Raw genomic sequence first — 16,362 nt, forward strand, 5'->3', positions numbered from 1 at the left:
CTACTTTCATCAACTGATCAATTTTTACATCACTGATCACAGGGAAACCTGAAATTCTGTCCTCACATCACCTACAACTATTCTTGCCAAAAATGTTTAACCCGAATCTAATCAAGCTCTGACATCTAACTTCTAGAGTCTATGAAACACAGAAGAGAGAGGAATAAGTTAAATACCATAGATCTAGTATGCAGGACATCATACAAGATACTAGCCTGATCTGCTCAGGTCATCAGTCTTGAGGGACACCTGGGTGGCTCAGTGGTTGAGCATTTGCCTTTGGTTTGGGTTGTGATCCCTGGGTCCTGGGATCAAGTCCCACATCAAGCTCTCCACAGGGAGCCTGCTTCTCCCTCTCTTGTGTCTCTGCCTCTCTCTCACTCGTTCTCTCTCTCTCTCTCTCTCTCTCATAAATAAATAAATAAAATCTTTTTTTTTAAAAAAAAGTCATTCATTAATTTTAATAAATAAATAAAAAAGGAGAAACTCTCAGACCAAAAATAACAAAAATAAGCCATAGGCATCAAGTGCAACTCAAGGCCTAGGAGCCTAGACTAAATCCAAAATGGGAGTGTGGCTGGGGGTAGGGAAGACTGCAAAAAGACATTTTAAGAGTAACAAAGGAAGTCTGAGTATGTCTGGGTATCAGACATTAGGGAATTGTACTTAATTTTCTTGAATATGATATGATTTCATTATTGTTATGTGGGAGGATATGATTATCCCTGGAAGAAGCATGCTCAACTATTCAAGGAGTGAAGAGATATTAAGACTGTAACTTTCAAGTACTTCTGCCAGAAAGTAAACATGTGTGCGTGCACACATGCACACACAGAGCAAATAAAATACAGTTGATCTTTGGACACCACAGATTAGAACTGCATGGGTACACTTCCATGTGGATCTTTTTTCAATAAACAGTTCACTTCTGTAAACGTATTTCTCTTCCTTATGATTTTATTAACATTACCTTTTCTCTAGAATTTATTGTTAAGAATACAGAATATAAGACATACACAAAATATGTGTCAGTTGGCTGTTTAAGTTATGGATAAGACTTCTGATCAACTGTAGGCTCTCAGTGGTAAAGTTCTGGGGGAGCCAAAACTTGTACATGGATCTTTGACTGCAGAGGGGGTTGGCACCCATAACCCCTATGTTGTTCAAGGGTCGATTGTATTAACAACTGTCAAGTATAGGTGGTCGGCATGCAAGTTTAGGTGTACTAAGGTTTTAGCTCTTCTGTATACTTGAAATTTTTCACAATAAAATGTTAGGAAAAAAGAGGTCAAGAAATGGAAGGGTAACCAAATTGTCTTAAGAGGAAGAGAGAGCGTTCTTCCTCAGACTAGAAAAAAAAAAATCAGGGAATCGTATTTAATTTGCTCACTACTGTTATCCAATACCTAATACAGGACCTAGCATACAATAAATACTCCAGTTTAGGGCACCGGGGTGGTTCAGTGGTTGAGTGTCTGCCTTCTGTTTAGGTCGTGATCCAGGCGTCCCGTGTTCAAGTCCCACATCGGGCTCCCCATGGGGAGCCTGCTTCTCCCTCTGCCTGTGTGTCTACCTCATTCTCTGTGTCTCTCATGAATAAATAAAAATTTTAAAATAAGTAAATATTCAAATTTATAGTTACTGAATTGAGTAAATGGTAATATTTTGGGGCAAAGGTACTTAAGAAAATTTATACCTGATGCTTATATTGCTAAAAGATGGAAGACCTTGAGAACACAGAAGGCAGAAAACTATCTGTTGAGAAGAAATGGGGAGGCATTGTGATCTTTGGGAAATAAGGCTGATTGACTTCCTATCTCTATATTCATATATGCCAATCTTTGTAAGATTTCAATATTACTAATTACAACACTGAGATTTACTTAAAACAAGAATACCATATAGCTGCTTAACAAGATTTTTAAAAATGGTCAACATTTTTATTTAAAACTATCATTTAAAGGAATCTATACAGTGAACTTACTTTTCTGACAGATGCTCGAGTCTTCATGTGACTGTTTCTCAAAGTCTGGAAGGTCGCCATAACTATATTGCTGTTGTATGTAATCAATGAAGAATTAATCCATATAACACCTAAAGAAAACATATTAAAGGAAAACAACTAATTTACTGATTTTAGTGATTCAGGCAAGCATTCTGTCCTAAAATACCTTCTTTAAATTCAGTCACTTAAAAAAAATAAAAACATAAATATCTGATATATAAAAAATTATGATAAAGCAGTTTGCCCTTATCTATTCAATCTCACTGCCTTTGTGTTTTGGTTTTTAGCAAATAAGAAAATATTTGAAAGTCTTAATAAGGAAAGTTTGGAATTTGGAAAACCTTTTAAAAATCTGAAATAGCGAAATATCACAAAAGAATCCCGGCCTTCTTGCCTCCCAAAAGTCAGTCTAACCCTACAGCCACTGTGGATATGTAAATGCTCTACTCCGTATTTCTTGGGCAGAAATATTTGATAATATACAAATGAGAATATGAAATAAAATCAAACAAAATATATATCAAATAAAATCCCATAAAAAAACTCCTTATTTAGGAATCTTAACAGCATGCCAATGAGTTCAAAAAACATCCAAGTTAAATGATTAAGAGTACCTACCACATGCACATGTACACACGTGTGCATGCATGCCTGCACACACATCTTGGAAGAAACTCTAAAACTAAGGACTTAAACTTTTTTCAATGTTTTAAGAAAGTACCTTTGAGAGCTTAAATCAACTTGGGCATTAAGTACTCAATATTCACATCTAATCACAGTACCTTGGTCCATCTAAAATCTACTTGTGCTCGATGCTATGGATACAGGGGAGAACAAAGTAATATAGCTCTCCTGGGTTCAGAGACTTGGAAGGGAAGTATTTTATTATAGTAAAGAATGAGAGAAGGAACTGAATTCTAAATCATAAATAATTTAAAAATTTGAATGAATAAAATTTAAGAAATGATTAGTTTCAAACTGGCTTTACCAAGAATTAACCCTATTGAGGTTTTAAGACATCTGATTAATATAAATTTACACTATAAGAGATATACATGCAAAACCAAATACCAACCTAGTTTCCATCAGAATGGCAAAGAAATTAAATGCTGGTGGAGTTCTAATTTTATATGCTTTCACTGTGAGAGAAAACCAAAGTGTGTATGCATGTGCGCACACACCTGCACCTCCCTCTAGAGATTTCTAGATTCTAATTTTTAAGAAAGAATTATGATGATATTATCTTCTTAACTAGAATTAATCCTAATGGTTTCCTTAACAATAGAATTTGATTAATGACTAGAATTGAAGCAGGATTGTGAGAAAGGCAAGGGAGGTCCCAAAAGCACAAGATAAAGAACAATATACCAGGACTCAGAGTACCATTTATGTCCCTATTCTACCTCTCATTAGCTTTTTTTCCTCTTTGTAAATTGCAATATCTCTGGATGTGCTTCCTTAATGTATATATTAATTTATTTTCTGGAGAAGTTTACCATAAGAATCAAATGGAAAATAATTTAAAGATGTACTTTGGAAACTATAAATCATAAGTAAAAGAAAAACTAAAATATTTACTTATGGACCAAAATGATCAAGAGGGCCTAATTCTCAAAACAAGGTATAAGTATAAAAGTCTATATGGTCAAAGCAAGACAATAATCCTTTTATTTTGCCCAGTTGCCCAGGCCAACTCACTCTCCTTTTTCCCCCCACAGAGCTCCCTTCAACTGCCAGAAACCAACCCTCAGTAGCAAAGGGATTTGCCTTAAACGCCACATAAAGCATATAAAATAGGAAGGCCTACGCACAGGTTCTAGAAAAACAAAATTCTCGAACTTGGCACCTGAGTCAAGTAGCACCTTTCCAGTGGGCAACTGTGTAATACACATCAAAACTCTGAAAATATTCCTATGCTATATATAAAACAATAATTCCTCTTCTGGGAAGTTATCATCAAAGAAAGCAATGATCCTGAAGCATCGAGGGTCCAAATGAGGGCTTACAATGCCCCCAAGCGCTTTGCTAAGAGATTCAGGTGAACATCTCATTTAATCCTTAGGACTGATAGAACAGTACTCCAGGTTTACCATGAGACAAACAGGCCAGGGGAAGTTAAGCGATTCATGCAGGCCCACACAGTAAGCAGCAGAGCTGAGGTTCAAATCTCAACCTTCAAACTCCAGACTCTGAACACTCCTCTAGACTGTGTAAAGGACTGAAAAGCTGTCCCTCGTTCATCACACTTTATGTTAGAGACAAAGAAGAAGTCCTTGAGATGCCAGAAACAGGAGAGTGACTGAATAACGCAGGTGTGTTCCCACATGATGCAACTGCACTAGAAACAATACCGAAGGACAGAGGAGCAGCACACAAAGCACCTTCACTCTCTAACTCCTGAAACTGGGGGGTAAGAGGCAGGCAACAGCAATCACCTTTGCAGCTACTAACCAAAGTCAACATAAGGAATGATTATACACTAAAGAAAAGTTTATACACTAAAGAAAAAAAGCTCACCAATTATCTAGATGAGCCGCTCACCGGAAGAAGATGCTGTGACAAGCCATACCTGAGGCACAAGAAACAGTGACAAGGAGGCTGGGGGAGGCCAGGGTGCTCTGAGACAACATCCTGCCTGGATTTGACACCTCTAGTTACCCCACTGCTCTACCTACAACACTCCTGAATAGCAGACCTAGATAGAACACTCTCTTCACAATTGAGCACTAAAGCAAATGGAATCTAACCTTCAAAGAGACCTATGAAGGAACACAAGATAAAAAAAAAAAAAAGAATAAAAAGAAATATATTAAAGAAAGAAAAAAAATCTAGACAAATATAACCATGCCACCCAAAACCCGTATTATCTATTTTCAGAATGGAACCTCAGAATTTATATAAATAAAAAGAAAACTACATTTAGTTCTGTATCTTCACTCATTTTCTGAACCCTATTCTTTAAAAAAAAAAAAAAAAAGATTTTACTTATTTATGAGAGGCACAGAGAGAGGCAGAGACACAGGCAGAGGGAGAAGCAGGCTCCCCACAAGGAGCCTGATGTGGGATTCGTTATTCAGATGTGTCCCATTCCTGGACACATTCGTTCTTCAGATGTGTCCCACATTCCGGGATCCAGAATCGATTCCGGATCCCAGGATCACGGCCCGAGCCAAAGGCAGCCACTCAACTGCTGAGCCACCCAGGCATCCCTCTGAACCTTATTCTATCACTTTGCATTTAACTTAACACATAAGTAAAATATTATCTCACAAAGGGAAAAATCTATCAGAGAATAATCTTTGCGACAGTCCATTCAAGTGAATCCAACACGAGATGGTATGACTCATACTTCTGGTAAAGCATATCTTTGGAAATGAAGCAAAGATAAATGGGAGAGAAAGAACAAGAGAGCAGGGTTTCTTCACCATCTTATGTAATTAGAATGTAGTTTTAGACATTTCATAAGAGGGACAAAACCACAGTATTTTCCCCTGAACACCTCTGGGTTTTGATAATAAACTTTCCACTGAATGTTTTTTTTTTATTTGTGCCCTATTATGGTAAATAAACAAGAGTACTAAGCAGGGAATAACTAAGTGTGTTTTTCTGCAGTCAAAGAAATTAAAGTGAATCAAGATCATTCTCTTGAAAGCACATCAGAGACAGAAAGTACAGACAGATGAAGCAAGCAACTGAAAAGCAAGCTGCTAGAGCTCAGTAAAGATACAGGATAGAAAAGCAATACCATGAAATAGGGGCACTTGAGTGGCTTGGTCAGTTAAGCACCTGCCTTTGGCTCGGGTCATGATCTCAGGGTCCTGGGATCCAGCCCCGCACTGTGCTCCCACTCAGCGGGCAATCTGCTTGTCCCTCTCCCTCTGCCCCCCCCCCCACCCTCCCACTGGTCCACGCACATGCTATCTCTCAAATAAGTAAATAAAATCTTTAAAAATGAATAATAAATTCAAAAATAAAAACAATACCATAAAATAAATGAAATCCCCTTAGAAGCAACCAAAAAGTGGAATGGATATTGCTATAAACACTGGAACGCCAACGGAGTCTTAAGAAACATCACAGAATAAAAACAGATGAAAGCATTAGAGAAACAATTATAGGGAGTAGAGAAAACAGACATATGGAACACTCTGAATAAATTACACTTATCTTGGATCCTGTGATTTCCTTTCTTAAAATTTATCCTACATACACACTTGCACAAAATTCATGAAGATATATGGAAAAGAATGTTCACTAAAACAAAAAAAAAAAACTAAAAATAATCTAGAAGTCTATCAATTCAAATAAATCATACTACATTTGTAGGACTGATTATTACCAGCTGCTGGAAAGTTAGATCAATACACACTGATGTGACATGACCATAAGATATTAAGGTAAAGAGCAAGTTGCAGAACAGTGTAAACAGTAGGTGCTATTTGTCATTAAAAAATAATTAACATACACATGCAACTCTGTGTGTATATATGCACATGTCTAGGATGTAATGGATATAGACTAAACTCATGACAGTCATCATTCATGACAACTGGGACTTTTTTAATGTTATGAAATGTCATATAACTATAATATGGGAAGATGATACGTTAAGTAAAAGACAAGTTTGCACATGTTCACAGTATCTCATTTTTTGTGTAAAATCTGTATGACTGCACAGATATATATGCAATGTGAAAAAGAACATCTACTAAATGGGTATAAACTTTTTCACCTGGGTGGATACAATTATGTGTTTTCTTTTTCTGGATGTGCATAAGTTCTTTCATAATCAGAAAACAGGTATTTCCAAGTCTTTCCTCCTCTCCTCCAGCCTAAGAAATTTTAAAGTTGACATCTATTTCCTGACCTTTTTACAGCGTGAGTTACCTAGCTAAGGAGTCTCTCAAACACCTTCTTTGTCTCTGTCCTATCTTGACTCTCTTCCTATAGCACCGGTTCTCAAACTTCAGTGCACATGTGGATCAGCTTATTTCTAACACCCGCCCTCACCCCTGAAGATCAAGACTCAGATCTACATGGGACCCTGAAATCTGTATCTTTAACAAGTACCCTCTGTAACTTCTGAGAAACAGTTCTCCATCTCTCTGGCCACTACACTAGTCTCCTTCCCTAAATTTTTTCGCCACTTGTTACTCAAATGCTAACATTTCTAATCTCCATCCTTGTCCTTTATGGTACTCATTCTATCTAGTTTTCCAAGGATATTTAACCACTACCTTTGGTTTTAACTATGCAAATAACTCCCTAATGTCTTATCTCCAGTTCAGCTCCCGCACCTGAGTTTCAGTTCCTTGGTTCAATTTTCTATTAGATACTTCTGACTAAATATCCCAGTTACTCCAATACAGGTATGTCAAAATTTGAATAAAACTTTCTCTCTAAACAATCTTTTTCTGTATTCCATTAGCAAGAGCCAGTAAACCAAAAGAGCCAGCAGGCCAAACTAGAAACTTCCCTCAATCCCTACACAGTACTACATCTAATCAATCACCAAATCCTGACCTGGCTCCCTTCTAAACTTCCCGCCAGTCTACTCTCACCAGCTGAACTACTACTCCCTCTTTAGGCATCGGTTCAAGGACCTTCCTGCTTGAGGAAGATCTGGCTTATCTCATCTGCCCCCCTTTGCCCAAAAAGTAGCCACCTCCTTCATGTTCCCGAAGTGATTTGTCCTTTATTCCTCTGGTGCCAATATTTGCATGCTTCCTTCCTTTTGTGAATTCCTCGAGGATAAAAATGTTTTACTATATCTGTATTCTAACATCTGCTGGGTTAATAAATAAAAAGTCTTTAAAAAGGAAAGTATACCTTTAAATGTTTGTATGGGTACTTCTACACTTAATGAAAATATTAAAGTACCCAATAATTTCTAATTTTATAATATTTGGTAATACATTTATAATAAATGCTCCAAAAACGTGTTGGCCAAGTTCCGAATGGCCAAGTGTTAAAAATTAATGTTCTGTTAAATATAAATACAACAAAGCAGGGCAGAACGTATGAAACCTGAGTTTTAAGACATTAGACAACAGGTAACCCAGGCCTATGACCGCTGAAAGAAGGGAAACACAAGTTGCCTGCTATCTCTAGGTCACAGCATGGAGAGAAGAAAGCTAAGCAGTCTCGCAGTCTCACCAAGTTGCAGAGACAGAGATGAGAGTCTGGGAAGGCCAAGGTGGCTAGAATTTGCAGGGTAGTGTACTGGAGAGACAGCTCACAAAGAATGAAAGCATCAGAGTTGCAGATGGGTTCTTTTAGGGTCCTTGGTCAACTACTGATCTGTGCCGAGTATCAGAGGTAGGGGAAAGAACTACCTACTAAAGAGCAGCAGGCCAAACAATATCTACAGTCAGGCAGAGTAGATATGTCAGGCAATGGATGGCCTCCTGAGAAGAAAATTATCTCAGTTGGGGAACTAAGTCAGCGCCAGACCAGAGGCTGACCTGTAGTCACCCTAATAAAGCTTAAAAGCAAGCCTCAAAACAATCCAACAGATTCCAAATAACCTGTGAACCCCAACTGAATCCAACAACTCTTAAAAAAAAAAATCAAGCAAGCAACAGCATAAAACTCAATGGCTAGCACACAGTCAAAAATTACCAGTGGAAGAGAAAAATGTGACCTATAACTGGGAAGAAAAAAGTCATTAAGTACAGATCCAGAAATGACAAAGATGATATGATGAACATAAAAGATGTTAAAATTATATTACAAATATGTTCCATATATTCAAAAAAGGAGAGGAAAACATGGTCACAAGGAGAGAAACAGAAAATATAAGAGATCCAAACCAAACTTCTAGAGATAAAAACAAGTCTAAAATAAAAAGCATGCTGGGTACAATCAACAGCTGATTAGAGAACCGCAAGAGAACGTGAATTTAAAGACACAGCAATAGAAGCTTCAAAATGAAGCACAGAAAGCAGAAATCCACACACACAAAGCAGCATAAGTGATTTACTGTAAAAGGTCACCTGAATCACCAAGAACGTGGGGGACAGGATCAGTATAGGAAGACAAAATGGCTCAAAATTTCCAAAAGTTGATGAAAACCATAAACTGAGAGATGCAAGGGAAATCAACAAACCCTAAGAAAAATAAACAAAAAGAAAACCACACCAAGGCACATCATAATCCAGCTTCTGAAAACTGGTGATAGAAAAATCTGAAAAGCAATGAGAGAAAAGTATGTATTACATTCAGGGGAACAAAGAAAGACGGCAGACTTTTTGTCAGAAACTATGCTGAGCCATAAATATGACAACTGAGCAACATCTAAAAAAAAATGTGAACTGATGGGGTGCCTGGGTGGCTCAGTCAGTTGAAGGTTTAGCTCTTGATTTCAGCTCAGGTCATGATCTCAGGATCCTAAGATTGAGTCCCACATTGGGCTCTGTGCTCAGCAGGGAATGTGCTTTAGAATCTCTCTCTCCATCTTCCACTGCCCCTCCCTATGCTCACATACATGTTCTGTCTCAAATAAACAAATACATCTTTTAAAAAAATTGTCAACTGACATATCCATACCCAATGTAAGTATCTTCCAAAAATTAAAGCAGAATAAGTTTATTTGAAGGGAAAAAACATTGTGAGAATTCATCACCAGCCAACCATTACTAGAATAACAGGCAAAAGAAAAACAGTACCAGATGGAAGTTTGCATCTAAACAGGAATTCAGAATGCCTGAAAGGGTAAATATGAGGGCAATATAAAAGATATTTTATAGAGATACTTTCTCCTTGTTTAATCTTTTTAAAAAATAACTATTTAAGCTAAAAGTAATAACAATGTGTAATGGGGTATACAACAGACACAAGTAAAATGCATGACAAAATAAAATACACAATGTGGTGGGCTAGAGTTAAAAAAATACTGCTTGTACAGTATACAAAAAGTGATACTGATAAGTTTTAGTTATCTTGAAAACCTTGGAGCAACCATTAAAAACAAAGGTGAGGCTATCTCCCCTTTTTGCAAAATCAGGAAGCTAAGGCTCATCTTCCCAACTGCTAAAAGAATGCAATTATATAACATATGCAAAAACAGTATATGATACAGCAGGAATTGATATAGTAGGAATTCAAACATTTGCTTCTTCCTTAAGAACAGACTTGCTGTTGGACTTATAAAATCTAAAAATACCACAGCTGTCAGTTACTACTTTGTTTTCTCTTTCAAAACAATAATCAATCATAAAAAAGACCCAATGTGTGTATGACCTAAATGACTATCTATCTGTTAAGATCCTGGCTTCTCTAGTTTCCTGTATATCAATATAAACATACCATTAAAAAAAGAAAAAAAAAAAAACTTAAAATCTTCAGGCTGTGCTTCCAAAGTGAATACGGGGCTTAGAAGTTTCTTAATCTTCTACATAACCCTCATCTACCTAAGACAGATATAACCGATACATAACCCTAAGATTATTTTAACAAAAAATAAGTTCAAAATTTTAGCCCAAGAAACATTTCTATCAGTGACATCTATGTTGCCATGACTCAAAGAATATATTGCTGAAAATACATTTAGGTAGCTCTTTCACATAGTAATAAGGCTGTACTCTAACCTGCCAACAGCAGGAATGAGTAAATAGATTTCCTTGCCAATGGCCCAGTGCTTTGTACATATGAGGCATCCCAACAGCCTGGGCAAAACCTATTAACTGACAGGATATATTTAGGGCATAAAGAAAAAAAGAGAGCATGAAAGATAATTTTAAGGTTTCAAGCTTGGGGAGCTGGAAGGAAAGTGGAGCCTTTGCCAGTTATAGGGTAACTGGAAGATAATGTTTTATGTCAATATAATATCTAAAAGGCATCTAAAATATATACATTTAGTTGGATAGCCTGACTACAGACATCATTCTAGGCATCATCTATATATACAGAACTTGAGAGCTGATCCTACAGACTAGGAAAGAACCGAAGATCAAGAAATAATCTATGGGGACAACCATGATTAAGGGTTTCCAGGCAGGTAAACAAAGAACCACAAATAAGGGGCAGTTGCAAAAGCAGGTGAAGTAGAGATTTAGAAGAATTTAGCGTCACTGGAGTCAAGAAATAGTTTTAAGTCTGGAGTGGTCAGCGTTCAACTCCTAAACTCCTGAAGGAAGAAACTATATTCTTTCACCTACGAAGGCCGCATTACAGTAGGCGGTCAGGAGCAAGGATAGGACATCCTTATCCTGTGCCAGTCAGGCACTGCTTGACTGCTGTTAAACAGAATTCACATTTCTCACAACACAAAGTGTTGTTTTCATACCCAGCTCACATAAAGAGACTGAGGCACAAAACACTAATATAATTTGCCGTAACTTACAAACCTACAAGACTCGGTCCTGAAGGAGACCATTACTGAGAACAAGTTCAGTGCAGACCTAGGGGGGAAACTCCAACTGCAGGATGTTAAAGTACACCAGAGGTATCCATCGTCTCCTCCCTGTCCATCCCCTCTTTATTAGAAACCTACAGTACACCCAGTTTAAAAAAGTACAAACTGAGATACACCTAAGTCTCCACACACACACACCCCCACTCCTTTTCCTATTCCCATCTTCCCTGTCCTCAGCCAAACGGACCAGGAGTAGATAGTTGGCCCACAGGACTATCTTCCAGAAATTCAGAATTAAAATATACAGACACCTGTTGAGGACCATGCTGCAAAAGCAGAGCGACCTGGCACCACGGCAAACCCAAGTTTCATGCAAACCGAAGCCAGAGGGAAGCAGAAACCAAGAGCTTTAAAGAGAGCCAACTTAAAAGAAGTTAGAACACATATAACAGAGTCCAGAGTGGCAGAGACAAGACCACGTGTTCCCAGAGAAAAACTCAAAAGTAACTAATTGCCTGGAGATTTTCTAGTTCCCAGGATGCTGAGTTGGACTTCATGCAAGGGACCTCAGAGGCAGTCCTCCAACTGTTATGACAAATGCCTTTTTAAACTAAGTTCATTCAAATGGGTTTTTGACTCTCGCAGCCAAATAATCAAGCCATTAAAAGGGGTCAAAGGAAAAACACTGAATAAGCAGCTACTATATGCTTCAAAATATCTATGAGGTATCTTGACTCTCACCACCGGGGATGAGGAAATGGAGGCTCGTCTATATTAATAGATCTGCATGACTCCAAAGCCCAAACTCTATATTTTGCTTCATTTCCATTCAAGTTGCATCCAATCTATTCCAGACCACCAGGCCATTTATCTTATTTTTTTTTTCACGAAAAAAATCTCAGATTAATCCAAAAATGTTAATGTTTCTCCTTTTAACCTGTTGAGTCTCTCTACACTTCCAACCCTTTCTCTAGTATTCAACAATAAAATGAACTTTTATATGCAAAGACGAGTAGAATAAAGACCTTCGGATCTTCTGGTCTGTTTCAAAACTGATAATAGTATTTTTCTTTCCTTTGCCTACTTTACCAGTTGATACATCCTCAAGTCAAGCTCAAACTAAGTGTGGATCTCTTCCTGGCCTGTCCCACCCTCCTTCCAAGTGGGTGACTTTATTATTAAAATGCAGACCACCTGACAGAAAGAGAACAAATTCAGCTTGCCAAAAAAAATTATCCTACCCTAAACGACTTCATTATTTTGGGAGATTTTATTTTTTAAGTAATTTCTACACCCAATGTGGGACTCAAACTTACAATCCCAAAATCAAGAGTCACATGCTCTAAAGACTGAGCCAGCCAGGTGCCCCCCTTCAGTTACTTTTCAAAGGCAAGACAAATCAACAAATATCCACATGCTAAAAGCTTGAAACCCTTACCAAAAGGTTATAAAGACTAGCACAGAGTTCGATTTTTCTGTCCTTGAAAATCAGTCCGCCACGATGGAATGGGAGGGAGCTTTTTAAAATCCAGACCTGTCTCTTTTGCCCATTCTCAAAAAAGACATTTCTTAAGTTTTTCATATTTTCCTTAAGTATTTAGGAGACTCCACTGCCTATTTATAAGCGGAAATTTCCCTATTTCCAGACAGTACGTTCCTGGAATTAAAAATAAAAAAAAAATAATAATAATAAATGTACTATCTTTCTTCTAGCCTCTACAGATAAAGGAGGATTTCTTTGGCTTCTAGATTTATCCCAGGAATTTAGAAGCTGAAGAAGCTCCCTTACTGTGGTGCAGGGTCTTTAGCAAGTTCCCTATCACTAGCCTGGGAGTCTATCTCTAGGACCTTAGTTAGCAACAGTGCAATTACATAGGTACATTTATTAATCACTGGTCACCAGTTTAGCCTGGGAACCCATTTTTTCTGACCGCCTTACGTTCTTTGATCTCTCAAAAAGTGCCCTGTTACTCACAGCCACAGCTAACAGCGAAATCCATCCTCAACCCTGGGGTCGCTTTGCCAGAAGGAACATAAGAAAGTAAGAAAATCCGTGGTACTACTTGCAAAAAAAAAAAAAAAGGTGACAAGACGTTTAACAAGATTCATTACTAATGCACTATTTTAACTCGACACTGATGGTGCTAGGGAACCCTGCTACCCACCAACTGCTGCTCCCAAGTCCTAAACGAGACCTTAAAACCCTCTTTGCATTCCTGAGTACCTTAGAATTCTTGAGTCCTCCCTATCTTCTGAGTATTTTGCAGGAATCTGATACTCAGATACTGAGTGTCAGAATCAGCATCAACCAGTGTCACTGTAACATCACCTCCAACAAGCGGTGGGAAGCAGCCTACATGTTTTGCAAGGGGCTGGGTAACCGCGAAGCTGAAGAGAGACCCAGAATGCTTAACCCTGGTTTGCACTGAAGACCATCAGGTGATGCGTGTCAGCTCTACTTCTCAGCCTGAAATTTCCTTAACACCCTCAATTCCAAGACCGGCTCCGGCTGAATCAGGTTTGAGAACAGAGAGAGGGCGAGCGCGCTCTGCGCACACCCCTGCTAGTGGTTTAGAGCCTCCCCCCGCCGTTGCCATCTTACCGAGGCTTTGCACACTTTGGGGTCACCCCCGCCTACGTGTGTGCAAGGCAGAGGAGGCAGGCGCCTGGAATAACACAAAGTACGCCCAATCCACTCGCGACGCGGAATGGCGAGGGCATCTAAACCGTTAACGACGAGCAGCCTCGGAGCCCATCCGACAGCACGATGCAAACCATCCACGCTCCGGGGAGCTGCCTGGCGCCTTCCGTTTCTGTCCCGCGACCTGGGCTGCGCCAGGTTCCAGGGCTCTGGGGTCCTGACACTGAAGGATGCTGCTCGGGGACAAAGTGCAACGTCCTCCACCTCCTCCTCCTCCTCCTCCTCCACCTCCTCCTCCAGCAGACGCTCCCGTGCGCGCCCCACGGACCCTAAGCTCCCGCACCGGAGCCCCGGCTCCGAGGACCACCCTGGGGATGCACAACCGAGCTCGTCATTCAGCGGGGGGAGGGGAGGCTGCACCCGGGCCGCCCCAGTCCGGACCCCGGGGGACCCGTCTCGAGCCCAAGGACACCCCCTCCCCCCCCACCCAGCGCCGCGGGCTTCCTCTCGCCGCCCAGCTCCTCCCGCCCTCCTCCCACCGCCGTGCGGCGGCGCAGCTCCGGGCAGCCCCGAAATCCTAGCGGGAGCTGCGGGCCGGGCCGCCCCTTGCGCCGCGCCCCCCCCCACCCCGCCCCCGGGGCCAAGCGCGGCTCACGCTGCGGGAGGCTCCGCACCCGCCTCACCTGGGGCCGCAGCCTCCGCAGCTCCCACGCATGTCACCGGCCCGCAACCACCAGCCTAGCGCGAGCCGCCGAGCGGCCGGGCGCCCCCCTCCCGCCCGGCCCCCGGCCCTCCCCCCTCCCCGCCCCGCGGCCCGCCCCGCCCCCGCCCCCGCCCTCGCCCTGCCCACCCCCGGCTTCCGCCGCCGCAGTTCCAAGTCCGCACCACCACCTAGTCCCCACGCCTCCCACTCACTCTCGCGAGAGGCCGCGGCGCCTCTCGCGAGAGAACAACTCGGTGGCCGAGCCCGCGCAAAAGTGGGTGGGCTTTTTTAAAAAAAAAAAAACCTTCCCACGTGCTCTGGGGCCGCTCGCCGGCGGGGGCGGGGCGTGCGTCACGTGACGCCCAGGCGGCCTCCCTATTGGCCAGACTCCGCCCGGCCGTGGGAGCTTTAAACTCCAGGCTGACCTACGAACCTGCGGCGAACGTCATGCGCGCTTCCTGATCCGTTACCTTGGAAACGGCTTAACCCTTTCCTCCGGCAAGATGCTCAGGCGCTGGCCGGCCGCGCAGGTTTGGTCTCGGGCCCTTCCTGCGTTCCTTCCCGCCCCCCCCCCACCCCGCCTTGGGCTCACCGCCGTGGGGTCAGCGGGGCTGGGCCCGCCGGGCCGTCTTCGGGGAGCGGGGGCTCTTCCCAGAGCGCTGCCCCGGCACCTCTGGCGGCCTAAGCGGGGCTCATCCTCTCGGCGTGGCTCCGCCCCTTCTCCCCGGCATCTCGGGGGGCGGGGGGGGGGGAGGACCACTCAGCGCTGCAGGCCGCCGGCCCTCCCCGAACCTCAGCGAGGAGCATCGCGGGCTCTCCGGGCCCTAGTGCTCACCCTTCCCGACGTCCGCGGTGTCGGACTCGGGAAGTGGAGCGCGGGGCCCCGCGGGGCCCCCGAGCCGCGCACGATCACCTAACTGTGTTATTTGCGTTTAGGGCCGGGAAGGCCTAGTCCGGGCGAGTTGCACAGCCTCCTCGGCGGACCTCTCATCCAGGCGGGAAGTCCCCGGAGGATGTGGAAGACGTTTGGAACTTGGCATCCTCGTGATGAGGAGTCCTAACCCCTGTTTGGGGGATGGGGGGTCAAAGGGTGCAACCCTCGTGCATCCCATTTCTGCAGTGGGCGGGCTGCTGCAAATGTCAGGCACGGCTCCAGGCCGTGGATTGAGCCGCGATGGGGGCAGAGGAGTCTGGGTGCTTACGGGGGAGGAAGGGGAGAAGGACAACAAATGTTGGGGGGCGTCAAGCTCAATGCAAGGAAAATCACAACAGTCGATGCTGCGATGGTGATGGTGGTGATTGGGCGGCTGCTTGAGGGGCGGGCCTTTGGAGGACACGCGGAAGCCGTGGTTTGCATCAACCCTCAGGCTGACGTCGGAGGGAAGAGCGAATTCAAAGGCCTTGCATTGGGTTTGATGGGGGGAAGGGGGGGGGGGAAATAGGAGAAAGTAAGAAGAAATAAGCTTGGAGAAGTAAGCAAACATGGGCCGCATCCTGTAAGGCTTTGTAAGCTGAGGAAGGAATTGTTGGGGATTTAAATGCAACAGAAAGCGATGGAGAATTCTTTTTTTTTTTAAGATTTTTATGTATTTATTCATGAGACACAGGCAGAGGGAGAAGCAGGCTCCAAGCAGGGAGCCCGACGTGGGACTCGATCC

The 16,362-nt window shown here is 42.3% G+C and overlaps 1 protein-coding gene across 11 annotated transcripts in view; it reads right to left on the reverse strand.

Annotated features, from left to right (window-relative positions):
- The window catches only part of AKAP11 (A-kinase anchoring protein 11), a 49,178-nt gene extending 33,416 nt beyond the window's left edge, over positions 1–15,762 (reverse strand). For 2 of the 11 annotated variants that reach the window (XM_072760618.1, XM_072760612.1), the window contains exons 1-2: positions 14,852–14,974; positions 1,985–2,094 (exon numbers count right to left, since the gene is read on the reverse strand). In XM_072760618.1, the coding sequence (XP_072616719.1) occupies positions 1,985–2,044 (60 nt within the window). In that variant the 5' untranslated portion in view covers positions 2,045–2,094; positions 14,852–14,974. Of the gene's footprint in view, positions 1–1,984; positions 2,095–12,798; positions 13,018–13,962; positions 14,397–14,684; positions 14,814–14,851; positions 14,975–15,174 lie in introns of those variants that run through there. The other 9 variants (XM_072760617.1, XM_072760611.1, XM_072760613.1 and 6 more) reach the window with 8 other exon arrangements.
- Positions 15,763–16,362: the final 600 nt, after the last annotated feature.

Source organism: Vulpes vulpes, chromosome 6 (genome assembly GCF_048418805.1).
Source record: "Vulpes vulpes isolate BD-2025 chromosome 6, VulVul3, whole genome shotgun sequence".
NCBI lineage: Eukaryota > Metazoa > Chordata > Mammalia > Carnivora > Canidae > Vulpes > Vulpes vulpes.